We start from the raw sequence: 14,681 nt of genomic DNA on the forward strand, positions 1-14,681 counted from the left end.
TGTTGCACCCCCTGGAGTTAGAATAGTAATTTTTACCCCTACACGATCCAATACTTACCATACATGCAATGTAATGATATGTGTTGAAATGGTATGCGTTGTAAATGTAGTATGCGTTGTAGTGGAATACGTTGTAAAGGTAGTTTCAAAGAATTTGTTGTAATGGCATGCGTTGTAATGATATGCGTTGTAATGGATGTTGCGGTGTAAAAGTATGTGTTGTAACGTCATACATCCCTTCTGCTACTCCTGGCATTTTGGTAAATTGTGGCCCAAGAATGGTATTACATTGCGGCTATGGTCTGCCAGGCTTCTCCAACAAGTAGCTTGTGAGCTTCTGGCAGCTCTCAGCTATCTAGAAAAAGCTTTCCTGTGTGCAGCCCAGACTACTAAATTAGAGGCTTCTTTTGACTGATTTTTATATGTATACCAAAATTGAAAAATGTGCATTTGAAACGAAAATGTGTCTATTTTCCGAACTGATAAGCTGATGGTTTAATTTCACAAAAATATTTAAGGTTGATATTTGAGTGAAAAACTATTTGACATTGAGGAGGTTTATTACTAATATTAGTAGCCTGGTGCATTTAATTTACAGGTATTATGTAGTAAAGGCAAATAACACTAATCATATTAGTAGCTCTGGGTGATTTTTATTGATCCGTAATGGCTCTCATTATAGAAAAGGTTGGAGATCCCTGCTCTAGTCAATGTATGTGGTCCCTCTAATCATGAGGTGCAGCCTGTAAAGGATGAAAGAAACCACTGGTTCCCATTCCAGATTCCCTTCATTTTGAATAAAAATGTTTTTGGGTGGGAATGTAGTGTAGGCGTTGTCCTGAATGTTGCCTAAAATCCTTATCCTTTACTTTGAACCCTCTAACCCCTCCCCTTGAACAATACATGGCTGCAGGTCATCGCTTTAGGCCACAATTTTGATTTGATTAACTACTCTTGTGTGCCCTGTTCTGTTAAGTACTCATTTAAAAGTTGATGTGATAAAATTGCGAGTAAGCAGTTTTAAGCCCAAATTCGAAAGTTTGGATTGAAGTTCTTGTTTTAACTGTGACCCCGCGCACACACAATAAAAAACGTCTCGCAGTACCTAACGGTTTCAAACATATGGCGAACAAGTGCAAGCCATTTTTATAGCCCGTAGCCTCAATATTTTATAGAGGATTTTCTGTGGCCCACTCTGATTCAGATATTGCTCTGTATGACCCAGACTTTTAGACCTTATTACACCCTAGGGACATTGTGGTGCTAAATGATAGATTATTGTCACCAAACTCAATGGAGCACGTTGTATCTACCTCGGAAGGATGAAAGGCTAAGTGGACCAGCTGGAATTTGAACTACTGGCCCTGAGATAAAGCACACATCTATGAACTGGATTCATTTGCCCTACGAACCACCAGGTCCATCTCTCAATAATAATAGTTTAGGATAATTGTTCGAAAATTGTCTAAATTTAGAGTACACTTCGAATATATTTGGACTCAACTTTTTTGGTATGTGGAGTTTCACGGGAGTTGTGAGCGAATGCCACAAACAAAACAAACCTTTGTTAATTTTTAACCACATCTGAGTTCGCTTTTGTTGACGTTTGTTGGACTTCCTGGTTTATCAGAGCTCTTGTTTTTCAGCCTTCTTGGATTCCAGCCAAGGGAAATTCTGCGAGAGGGCAGGTCGGCGTCTGCCCGAGCCAGGAAACAGCTTCACCTCGCGCACAGTGTGGAACCACGCAACCCCAGCAGAGACCAGCGCGCGCGCGCTCCGACCGCGGCCCCCCCTGGAAACAATGACCACCTTGGTAGCGTCCGGCCCGAGCCAGACCTGTGGACTGGTCCTCATCACAGCTGTGCTGCTGCAGACCATCTGCGTAGCGGTGACATTCCTCTACTTCACAAATGAGTTCGAAAAGGTGAGTGTTCTACCTGTGTGTCTGCAGGGGGCTGGTGTCGAAACGAGTTCGACGACTCACAACGCAGGTGAGGCAACCTGTTGCTGTTTGTGGCTTTTTTTTGGCTTTCATCCAGCCGTTGTCTCGGGAGCCCCTTTCTGGTTGTTTTGAGAGGTCTTTCTGCTCCTTCTGAAGCCACACTATCACATCCAATAGTTTCCTGTAACACCAATGGCAAGAAAAGACACATAACCATAAAAACTAAAAACAAAAATAATATATAAAAAACTGTGGCATTAACTCCAGTGTTGTGCAGTAGAATACCAAGCCAACACAATGTGCATAGTTTATTTAATCAAATAAATATTTGTTCAAAATTACAATGTGAAATACCATATAGAAAAAAAAATCAACAAAAAAAATCAATGAATATGAAAAAAATGTGACATAACGTGTGAAAATCAGCCTTTTACCCGCGGGACCTCTTTGTGAGCGAAAGGCGCGGACTTTTCACTAGAGACTCCAAAAAAGTGAGCAAGTCTTTGTATTTGCTTCACGCTTTTCAAATCCGCACCTCGTTTTCCTGGAAACATAAGGTTAATGCTCAGAAACGTGTCTATTTACATTCAGAACATTCCCTAGAACATGTCCAGTAGCGATAATTGATCATCTGCTTCATGTATGAGTAAGCATTGACAAAGCCAATAAGCCTGGCTTTTCATTTGTATACAAGGGCATTATTGGAGAAGTAGAAAACAGACAGACAGACATACAAACTTTTTTTAATGAAAGAACATCATGTACTAAGTGTTTTTTCATTGATAATCTTTAATGCAACATAGAGAAAGGGCAGCAGATGTACATATATATTGAGCAAAAATGGAAGTTCAACTCATTAAAATATGTAAGCCTTGTTATGTGAGAGTTTTAGCTCAATCCCTGAAAAGTGCTTCATATGTTGATGGTAATAAACTTTAATTTGTCAGATTTCTGTGCAAAGTGTCCTTGTTAAGGTGAAGTGGAAAGAGTGTGTTGCAGTAGATATTGAAAAGATGTGTGCGAGGACATACAGGGCTGCCACTTGCCTTGGAACTATTCTCTGTGTTAGGGGCATTTGCACTGCCACCACTCACGCTGTATTGTGTGTTATTGAAGACTGGTATAGGGTATGGTCACGGCTACTGGAATGATGTGATCCTGTGGCTGTTGCGTTTTCTGCATAACTGTGAATTTGCCACGTTTGCCACATAATCCATTATCTGCTGCAAATTCCATAAATTTAAACAAAACAAATATGTTTCTAACTCAAATGGATCAAAAGTTAAAAAATATGCACAAACATAGGTTGCTGAGTGGTGGAAAGACCTTCGCAAAGGTTGACTGGTCACATATCAGTTGCTTATTGCTGTATTTCGGTGTTAAACTGGTACTAGTGGGGTTAAACCTTTGCCCTAACTGTTCAAATGACAAAATAATGAAGTAATACTGTCAAAAAATGTACTTAGTTACCTGCATAATTTGTCTTTTCTTGCCACTTAATTTAGTCAACCATGCCGCATAGTGTGTTCTTCCCCTTGCCACATAATTCCAGTGGCCCTAGGCATGGTCCAAAGTGTCCAGGACAGTACAAGATGCATACAGAAGGATGCAATGGGATGCACACTTCCTTTACACACACACACACATTACAGGTACAGCCAGACAATAACCGTGCATGCTCCCTTCCAATAAGAAATCATGCACCAAATGGGCCCTGCAGAGCAACACTCCTCTCTCTCAAACACACACAGTACACATGCAGCGCAGGCAGAATCACTGAAAGATCACACACAAGCGTGCGCATGCATGCACACACACACACACACACACAAACACGCGCAACATACCTATTATTATGAGGGCTGGCCTTTGACCGTAATGAAGTGTGTAATTACTATTCTAACTCCTCACGGGCTTTGATAGTAGGGTAGATTATAAAGTGGACCGAGGCAAATCTAACTGTGCTTTTCGTTTTTTGATACACTCACTCGAAAGTACGAGATGCAACTAGAGACACATTTTGGGGGGGTACTAAAAATTTTGGGGTGGGGGCTAATTCTTCCTGCAAATAGGCAGTAGAGATGAAGGGTGAATAAACAACAAAGCCTCATTAACACGTAAATGGTCTTTTAAAGACCTGTGAAGTACTCGGGTGCGGCTGCAATAAGCTCAAAAACTGTCTCTGTGTGTGTACCCGAGCAACTGTCTTAGCCTGGGCTGAAACACACAACGGGGGGGCTGAAGCCCTTTGAGCCCAATGGGCGTTACGTGCCTGCTAAACACAGTTTGGGGACCCGTCCTCACAACGCACTGGTCCTCACATAAATAGTGTTTGAGTTAACCCACACTATGAGGAAAAAGCCGGTCCCCACAGCATGGGATATACATGTGCGGCGGGCGCGTGCACACACACACACGAACAAGACATGCGCAAGGCAATGCAGATGTCATAATTCATCGCTCATGGCCTCTTTGGCAACAGACCTGTCAAGGTAGACAGTGAACCTCACACACAAAACATTTTCGTTTGCAAGCAACTGCGCATGCCTTTGTGAATACAAAATTCCAATTTCTAAAGCAAAAATTTGTGTCATGATTTGTAATTGCCATTGTGAATCATAACACAAACATTTAACATCCTTGTGAACCACAAGGGATAGGGTGCAGCTAAGGATATTTTTCCCAGTGTTTTGGGGTCGTTACAGCATGCATAAATGCTTTGCGACTGCTTTCCGGGTTGCAAAATGTGAAATTATGTACATGAAAAGTTTCCCATACACCAGTAAAGGTGTGGATGCATGTGTACAAGTATCCTGTGTAAGCGTGATTGCCTGTAGGTTTGTCATCTAAGTGCATGGCGGTCTTACTCTCTGTGCACGCGTGCATCTGACCCTCTCTGGGGATGCTTTGTCCTTGGTTCTTAAGTCTTGGCAGGAGGAAGGACAGACGTTTAGGGGCATAAGGCAGCTTTTTGATATCCCTATTCACCTTTTTTTTGCACCAAAATGTGTTTTTGTACCTATAGTTGTTTGCACACCCCTGCCTATGTTGCATGAATGGTGATTTTGCACCTAATAGAAGTTAGCGCATAAAAGTGATTTTCACCTACATGTTTTTTTTTACCCTTAACCTTGGCACGTGGCAACTGGACCCTGGAACGTGACTGGCATTTCTCCAGCCCTACTTGCCTGTTGAGGTTCACCTGAAAAATGTCTACTCTTCCTCAGCATACTTGTCTTTCTCAGGTGACTGACTCCTCTGTAGCCCCTCCAGCTTTTTAGAGGTGAATCTCACATTTGATTTTATTTATTTATTTATTTATAAAGTTTTATATAGCGCGAACAAGATCCCGAAGGATATCAGAGCGCTTTACAATAAATTGGTAGAGAGGACAAAATTTGATTTGATGACTAGATTCAGTTGCGAATTTTGATTAATCAGATATTGCTTATGGGCTAGATTCTGTCCCAGGTCTACAGGCCTTTTATGTGCAAGACTGACATGTTACATACACTGCCACAGACTTAGTGACCTTTCAGAAGCGCTCCAGACTTGTGATTGACTTTGTCCCAGCCCTAACTGCTTTTCAAGACATGTAACTAACATGATAGGAACTGCTGTAGGCCTTCTGGATCTTGAGAAATATCAACAAAAGGCTTGTGAATGAGCATAAGGGCATTTACGATCAGACAATGTCTGAGCTCGAAATGGTAATGGTAGCCACAGAAAGTACCTTTTTACATTACAAATATGAGAAACAAGTAAATAGACTTAAAATGAAAACACGTTTAGCAGAGGCTGTGGTGTTTAGGAAAGCTCAGCATAACGGAAAATCAACAGGCCACAAGCGTGATAAACTTAGGGAAGAGAGAATTTATGCTTTCTCGCACCACATTTTGTAAAGGTGGCCAGTCTTGCAACTACAAGCACTCTGAAGACTGTCATCTCTCTAAAACTTCACCTGAGAGTGACATTTTCTACAAATATATTTTTGCAATAATTTCCCATGAATACATATTGTGGAAGAGTTTACTTTAAAGACCTAGTTATTATTGTTGGTAATCTTGTGTTGCTTAATTCCATTTTAAAACATCACCCACTTTGTAAGGTCGGCCAAGTTGGTAACTTTTTTAAATCAACATCAAGACGGTGGTAACAGACAGTTTTCCAAATGAAATTGATCCCGGTGCTTACTTGCAGGTGGTGGTTTGAGGGGGGCCCACCAGCACAGATTTTCGGAAACCTAGACTTGTTGTTCATCATCGGACTTTGAACCAGAACAAGAGAGAGAAAGACAGAAAGGGAGAATGGAGGAAGGAGGAAGAGAAAGCCAGAAAAACAACAAATAATGGAGAAATCAGGAATGAAAGAGAACCTGCAAGAGTGAAGTAAAGAGGCAGTGAGTGTATGGTGGGGGGTGAAAGAGGCATGAGTTGGAGTCAATGCTAAATAGCCTTAGTATTTGTCAATCCTAACTTTCAGCATCGGCCTGCTAAGAAAATTTTTGGGCTCCTCACTTATTCTTTTGCACATTAAGCACAGGCAAATCACCTACATATACCATACGTTGTGAGTAGTTTAGTGTATAACACGGATGGCCTCATTACAATATCGATCGGAAAACCTCCTACTGCTTCTCTGAGGCTTTCTGACTGACATTGCAGGTTTAAACTCCGCCCACCGTATTACAATGACGGCGGACGTAGTTTAAACTAGCTGGGGAATCCGACTCGGTTCCAAAAGGCTCAAGGAGTTCGTCGGCCAGTCAGAAAGGCCTCATAATCCATTAAGGACAGTGCTTACGCCATCAGGATTATTATCGCACTTTCCGAGAGCAGTTCCATGTTGGCCTTTCCAACATGGAACTGCTGTTGGAAAGTTTTTGGGGGCCCCTAGCAGGGCCCCTTTCCCCCCTGGCTCTCCGAATGGGGGCCCCCCTTCGCATCCTTGCACCATGTGGCAGGCACTGTGAGGTGCCTGTCACACGGTGTAGGGATGTGTCAAAACGTCAATTTTTCAAAGGGAACTTGTGCTGTGGGCAGTTTTTGGCTGCCGCAGAAGATGCCATTGAAAAATAGAAGTTTGCGACCGCACCTTATGCGGTCGCATCCTAATTGCGGTTTTAGAACCGCTGACCTGAGGTCGGTCGGTTCCCCCTCAGCAGCATTGTCGGTAAGTGGCAACTCTGACCGACATCCTAATCAGGGCCTATGTTCCCAGAAGAGACACAAGGTTAATTTTCGTTCTACTGTTTGTCGTCATTAGATTTTAGTTTTCAATCATATTTAATCTTATATTAATGTTGATAAAGGTATTGCCACTTTACAAATTACCACAATGGAATACTTGAATCAATGATAGTGAATTTTGGCTTATGGACCAAATACAGCCCCTGTGAAGCTCTCTGACTCCCCAAGCGAATATGACTTGTTATTTTGCATGCAATTAGTTTGCATGCCATTACTATGTGTTTTTTTCTTAGCAATAACTGTTACTACGCAAGTTTTTAGTTCGCATACCATTACATTGAAAGTGGTAATGTATGCTAACTAAAAACTTGCCTAGTAAAAAAAAAACAACACTACATACAAATACACTACACTACACATCCAAAAGTAAAAACACTACCAAAACCCTCAAAAAGTATTGTTTTAAATACTATTTCCCATTAATTTATTTTTAATACAGGTGATGTATGGGAGTCTATAACAGACAATTTGCAGAGAAATGTTGTGTTTAGGGCTTTCAGCACTATGCACCTTCCATAAAACGTTCATTTTAAATCAAAATTAGGGGTGTGTAATAGATACCACTCGCCAGCGGAGTTCACAGGGTTTTGTGTAATGCAAAGTTCTGGCAAATGTCCGCCAACTGCTGTGTTGCAGAGTTTTTTCTTGTATGCGGCTCACCAATGGTAAGTTGGTGAGGACGAACCAGAATAGATATCCCCTAGCATGAGTTTAACTAGGAAGTTACCTGGCGAGATTTTTCCAACATGGGCAATCGTGACCGTTCACGATGAAAAAGTTGCTGCTCAAGTAGAAAATCTACTCAAGCGACAGCAAATAAGCGGCGTCCTCTAGCGCACCACATGGTACAGTTCATACTGGAAAGGAGCGACCACTCGGTCCCCCCGAACGTATGGTTGGGTGCCTCGATCCTCCCGGGAAACCATTTTTGGGCGGGGGGCGTGTCTCGGCTGGTATGCCCGAAGCGGCGTAGCTGGGGCGCGCCTTTTTCCCGCCCAAGAGGGGTTGTCCTAGACACCTACATCGATGACCACGCCCAGTAGGCGTTCCGGAGGAGGGTACACGCCCTCCCGCAGAAGAATAAATAGAGCGGAAATCCGAAGAAGCGTCCTCTTGTTCCTGTGCTCTGAAGGCTGCACCCACTCGTTGCTCGTGAGCCCTCGACGGAACAAGCAGCAATTTTGAGAACTTGTAGTCTTGTTGTTTTTCTTTCAGTTACTCGAAGGCGAACAGTCCAGGACCTCGTTGCTCGTCTAAGGATCCGATAAATCGAAACCATGGCTGGCAAGAAAGCAGGAAAGGGTTCCGAGACGGATAAGGTGCTACGCCTGTTGATGAACCGAATGGCTGGCATGGAGCGGAAACTCGGACAAGTCCCGTCGATCGGTCGAGGCCTGGCGGACGTCAAAAAGCAACTGGCTGCACTGAGCAATCCTGGTAACCCTAAGAAGGTAATAGGCCCGGCCTTGCCGGGAATCGTCCCCGAGGGTGGAAGGAAGCAGGTCAAAAAGAGGGCGGTTTCAGGGGAGGTCCCGGTCCCTGCGGTGCCCCCGGCCACCCCGGTCACACCAGCTGACGGCCCGGTACCAACCCCAGACGCGGGTCAACCGATCCCGGTTGTTATTACCCCCGCTAACGATGAGGATATGCCTCCGGAATTGGCCACCCAGTTGGCCGCATGGCTCAATAAGAAAGCAGGGGGTGCCAAGGCGCCCGGAGACACGGCCGAAGAGGCCAAGTTACTAATCCAGCAGTTGCGGCAGTCGCGAGATGCCGCGAAGGCGAATCTTTCTCTTGTTTCTCCACAGGTGACACCGGTAGGACCGGCAGTTGGCTTCGAGAAAACGGCGGGAACAACAACCCAACCGGGTAAGCTCGCTTTGCCAATGGCGGGGGAGGGCTCATTACCCTTCAAGGCGGGAGAGGGTGGCACAGCACATCCCTATGGCCACAAAAGAGTTGATATGGGGAGACAAGTATGTTAATATGTTTTCGTTATTGACTGACCATCGCGAGATGGAATACGCCAAAACCCAGAAAGATTTGTGGCACCCGAGCGTGTGGCGCGCCAAGATGGCGGAGTTCAGGGTGGATGAAACGATAACGAATTGGGTGAAGGCCTTTGCAATATTTACTGCAGTTATGGGGGAACGTAAACCCGAGGTGTTAACTGAACTGTCTTGCTATCAAACTCGTATTATGGATTTCTATGCAATGTATGAGGGAGAGGAATGGAAAGGTTACGACATGAAATTCCGAAAAGCAAAAGAATATGATGCCTCTCTGACATGGGACTGCCTCGACTCGGTCTCATGGCATAAGCAGCTCCTGCCGGGGGCGGCAGGTACATCCTCGCCTGGCGGGAGTGGGTTGGGGGGTTTCCCGCCAAAAGCCTGCGGTGCCCTTTCGAGCAGGCGCCGGTGGTGATCACCAGCCGAGAACCGGTGGGAATGGTGGAAAGCGGGGGGTCTGTTGGGGCTTCAATCGAGGCAACTGTAACAGACCGCAAGGAACATGTAGGTTCAAGCATGTGTGTGCGGGCTGTGGGAATTCCTCACACCCGGAGAGTTCATGTAGATCGAAAAATAACGGGGCGGGAGGAAAGGGAGGGTCCAAGCAGGAGTGAGGTAGATCGTTGTGACCAATTGCCCACACCCGTTGATCTCATGGCTATGACTCCTTGGTTAAACAAATACCCTGATTATGTCTCCGCTGGGGTGTTGAGGAAGGGATTCTTGCACGGCTTCCACATCCCGGCGGGGGATTTTCGAGGGGACTCCTTTTGTAAAAAACAGTTATCAGCGCAACATAATCCAAGTGTGGTAGAGACAAAAATTGCGAAAGAAGTCAGCTTGGGGCGAGTGGCAGGGCCTTTTCATCGCCCACCGGTGGCGGATTTCATCTGTTCCCCGTTAGGGGTGGTCCCGAAGAAAGACCCGGGGGAGTTTAGGCTTATCCATAACCTGTCCGCTCCAAGGGGTTCCTTGGTGAACGAGGCCATTGACCCAGAAGTCTGTTCGGTGCGGTACGCATCATTCGATGATGCCGTTGCCATGTTAAATCGCCTGGGCCCCGCGGCGCTGATGGCAAAATCGGATATCGAATCGGCGTTCCGGTTGCTCCCGGTACACCCGCAGGATCAGCGCTTGCTAGGTTTTGCATTCCAAGGGAGTTATTACATGGATAAATGCATGCCGATGGGTTGCTCCATTTCTTGTGCCTATTTTGAAAGGTTCAGCTGTTTTCTAGAGTGGGCCTTCACCGAGGCCACAGGGCATAGGCATGTTATGCATTATCTAGATGACTTCCTGTTCTTAGGAGCGGCCGGCGACACAAAATGTGCGCAGGCGCTACATGACTTTTGCATCCTCATGAGGGAGTTTGGAGTCCCATTGGCACCAGGTAAGACGGTTGGACCATCTACTTCACTGGAGTTTCTGGGGATTGAGCTCGATTCTGTGGAGGGATGTTTCCGTTTGCCAGTGGGAAAGGTAGCCAAATTTAGGGCTTCCCTGAAGCTATGCCTTAGTAAGGAGAAAGTGACCCTGCACCAGTTACAGCAAACAGTAGGTCAGCTTAACTTTGCCTTGAGAGTTATACCAATGGCGCGCCCCTTCTCACGCTCTATTGCACAGGCTGTGGTTGGTCTCAAAGAAGGACACCACCGTACGAGACTGTCTGCAGAGGTTCGCCAGGATATGCGCATTTGGTTGGCATTTCTGGCGGACTTCAACGGTCGAGTAGTATGGAGCAAGCCGCCAGCGTCTTCAGACGAGCTAGGTTTGTGGACTGACTCGGCGGGGAGCGTGGGATTTGGCGCCATTTTTGGTAACCGATGGTCGGCGCAAACATGGCCGGCTTGGTGGCACTCCAGCGGTCTCACAAGTAACATTGGGTTCTTGGAGCTATTCCCTATTGTTGTAGCGCTGATGGCATGGCCAGACGAGTTCAGAGATCGCTCTGTGGTGTTTTGGTCAGATAATATGACTGTTGTCGAATGCATTAACCAACAGGCAGCACGCTGCAAATGGATCTTGAGATTGTTGAAGGAAGTTGTGCTGCTTTGCATGAGACTGAATGTACAGTTCAGGGCGAAACATGTGCCGGGTGTACTGAATCATGCGGCTGATGCACTCTCTCGTTCACATATGCAGGCGTTCAGGGGTTATCTACCTACAGCGGACCTAGTGGCGGCACCATTCCCCGAAGCACTTTGGCTAATCGGTGCCCCGGATTACAAGACCTCGTGGCAGCAAGCTTAGCCCCCAGGACGAGGAAAGCATACGAAGGAGCGTTTCGTTCCTATTGCACATTTTTGGGTCCTACAGGGAATCAGAACTGGGGTCGGGAGGAATCCTTCCTGAGGTTCTTGGTAGCACTACACAGAGAAGGCCGATCAGCGGCAACGGCCAATAGGCATAGGGCGGCCATTTCATTCATGGCGCAGGTGCATGGCATAGAAGACCCAACAGGTTCCTTTTTGGTGAAAAAAGCCCTTCGCATTTTTGGGTCCTACAGGGAATCAGAACTGGGGTCGGGAGGAATCCTTCCTGAGGTTCTTGGTAGCACTACACAGAGAAGGCCGATCAGCGGCAACGGCCAATAGGCATAGGGCGGCCATTTCATTCATGGCGCAGGTGCATGGCATAGAAGACCCAACAGGTTCCTTTTTGGTGAAAAAAGCCCTTCGCGGCTGGCAGCGCCTCGAGGGTCGCAAGCAAGATGTGAGGCGCCCGACTGGCTTAGAAAGGTTGTCCATACTCATGGTGAAACTAGTCGAGACATGCTCTTCCCAGTACGAGGCAGTCCTGTTCCGGGCAGCTTTCGCATTAGCGTTCCATGGGGCTATGCGGGTAAGCGAACTGGTCGCAAGGAATAAGAAGGACGTTGAGGGAGGCTTGTGCAGGGATCACATCCTAATTAGGGGTGATTCGATGGTAGTCATGATAGCCAGGTCCAAGACCGACCAGGGGGCTACGGGAAATAGTGTTGTTGTGCAGCGCGTGCAAGGGTCCCCCACGTGCCCGATAATGTGTACAGAGGAGTACTTGTCAATAAGGGTGGATACATGGAGGGGGAGTTTGCTGAGGCACAATGATGGCACCCCACTGACGAGGTTTCAGTTCCGGAGGGTGCTAGCACTGACAGTCGCTGCTGCGGGCATGGACCCGGGCGATTTCGGGACCCACTCCTTTAGGATAGGGGCTGCTACTGAGGCTACAGCCAGGGGTCAGAGTGCGGATGAAGTGAAACAGTTGGGACGATGGTCCTTGAATTGCTTCAGAAGGTATGTGTGATTGCACATGTTGTAAAGTCAATTGACATGCACTCACGCTTCTTGTCTTTTGTTTGAATTACAGTTTCGCGAGCCTGTCACGCGGGGCGGAATTTGCAGTCGACCCAGTACCAGGAGACCAGCGGTCATGGATCACCATCTAGAGAAAGAATGGTATGGGTCGTGGGCCACTCATACGTGAGGCGCGCCGGGGACGTATTCAAAGCAGGTGACGCGATTCGCGCAGCTGGGGAATTTGGGTACAGAGTGACCTTCCATGGGAAGGGCGGGCTCTGTTTTGACCAATTCGAGTCATTTGTTGAGGGTCTCTTAGGGCGGCAAAGGTCACCGCCATCTGTAGTCATAGTACACCTGGGGGGCAATGACTTGGTGACACTGGGTAGACGAGTGTTGTTTGAACAAGTTTTGTCTGCTGTTAGCTCGTTGGCGAAAAGAATCCCGGGGTGCACGATTGCCTGGTCCCACATGATGCCCAGGAAAGTATGGCGGGGGGGCCTTTCGGTGTCTGCACTGAACCATTCGGTGAAGAAGGTAAACAATAAAATTGGTAGATTGTTTCGCTCTGCGCAGTTGTATAGCATTCCTCATGGGTGTATTCGGGGTGATCACATGTATCTGAATGATGGGGTTCACCTGTCCCGGGAGGGGAATGTTTTACTCATAGGAGACTTCATAGCATGGCTAAGGGGTTTGAGGAAGCATGACCTTTAGGAGGAGTTGGGGGGGCCGGATAGTCGGTCAACTATCCGGCCTGTGGCGGTAAGGTCATGATCGGTGAGCAGTAATTTCAAGGTCCCTAGAGGGGGGCGCGACCCAGAATGGATGGGAGCGCCCGGGGGGAGGCGGCCATTGGCCCCTCTCACGGGGAGGCGGCACCCACTAAGGATGGGTCGCCTAAGGGGAGACGGCCATAGGCCCCTCCCAGGGGAGGAGGCGGCTATGTGCCCCTCCTACGAATTTTCCGGGTGCCGGATATCCGCGACGGCGGATAGAGAGTGTGGGGATGGGGGGGGAGTCCACGCTGTCCTTCCTACAGATACCTCACACGGGAACTCGGACGACCTTTAAGATGGCGTCGAGTGGAAAGGGGGCCCCCACCACGACAAGGGAAATTACAGTTGGCAATGAGGGTACAGTCCTCTGCGCATGCGCCACTCACACCGTGAGGGCGACAGTTTTGGTAGTAGGGATCTGACACCGGTTAAGACCTTGCCGTTGGCCCTTAATGCTAGGATGTACAATTTTAATTTAGAATGTATGCTTTTGCAGGATGTTAGACTCGGCTAGGAAACCTTTGTATTAAAGATCTGTTAAGGTTAGCCAAAAGAACATGTCTTCATCGAAATGTAATAAATGTAAAATTGTACATGATTATGAAACTTTTATTTAATGTTTTAAATTTTGTTTCATATTTTAATAAATACGGCCGGGAGGGTGACTCCCTCCCGCCTTCCAAAAGTTCAAGCCTGCGTCCGACTTCCCATCCTTGGGGATTGTGTTGGGAGGGGTTGACGGGCATCCCGGCCATATGGAAAGGGGCGACCACTCGGTCCCCCCGAACGTATGGTTGGGTGCCTTGATCCTCCCGGGAAACCATTTTGGGCGGGGGGCGTGTCTCGGCTGGTATGCCCGAAGCGGCGTAGCCGGGGCGCGCCTTTTTCCCGCCCAAGAGGGGTTGTCCTAGACACCTACATCGATGACCACGCCCAGTAGGTGTTCCGGAGGAGGGTACACGCCCTCCCGCAGAAGAATAAATAGAGCGGAAATCCGAAGAAGCGTCCTCTTGTTCCTGTGCTCTGAAGGCTGCACCCACTCGTTGCTCGTGAGCCCTCGACGGAACAAGCAGCAATTTTGACCCACCCACCAGCCCCTTATGGCAATGCTTGTTTTGTAATAAAGTTTTGCTGAGTTAGCCCCCTTTTTTCCTTTGTAGAAAAGTAAAGGAACGTTTTAGTTGAGGGTGTGACTTCTGTCTGTAGGATACTGTTTTTTCTTTTTAGGAGTAAACAGTCTTGATACACTGAGGTATGATGAATTTCTTCCTTCCTTAGTAGGTAAACAACTGTCGTATTTATATTTTTGGTCGGGCGGTAAGGTCATGATCGGTGAGCTGTAATTTCAAGGTCCCTAAAGGGGGGCGTGACCCAGAATGGATGGGAGCGCCCGGGGGGAGGCGGCCATTGGCCCCTCTCAC

The 14,681-nt window shown here is 47.1% G+C and overlaps 1 protein-coding gene across 1 annotated transcript in view; it reads left to right on the forward strand.

The window, feature by feature from the left end:
- Window positions 1-1,683: 1,683 nt before the first annotated feature.
- The window catches only part of TNFSF10 (TNF superfamily member 10), a 112,091-nt gene continuing 99,093 nt past the window's right edge, over window positions 1,684-14,681 (forward strand). Inside the window, exon 1 of the mRNA XM_086944389.1 lies at window positions 1,684-1,924. Coding sequence (XP_086800515.1) covers window positions 1,802-1,924 — 123 coding nt within the window. The 5' untranslated portion in view covers window positions 1,684-1,801. The remainder of the gene's footprint in view (window positions 1,925-14,681) is intronic.

Source organism: Lissotriton vulgaris, chromosome 11 (assembly GCF_964263255.1).
Source record: "Lissotriton vulgaris chromosome 11, aLisVul1.2, whole genome shotgun sequence".
NCBI classification, from domain to species: domain Eukaryota; kingdom Metazoa; phylum Chordata; class Amphibia; order Caudata; family Salamandridae; genus Lissotriton; species Lissotriton vulgaris.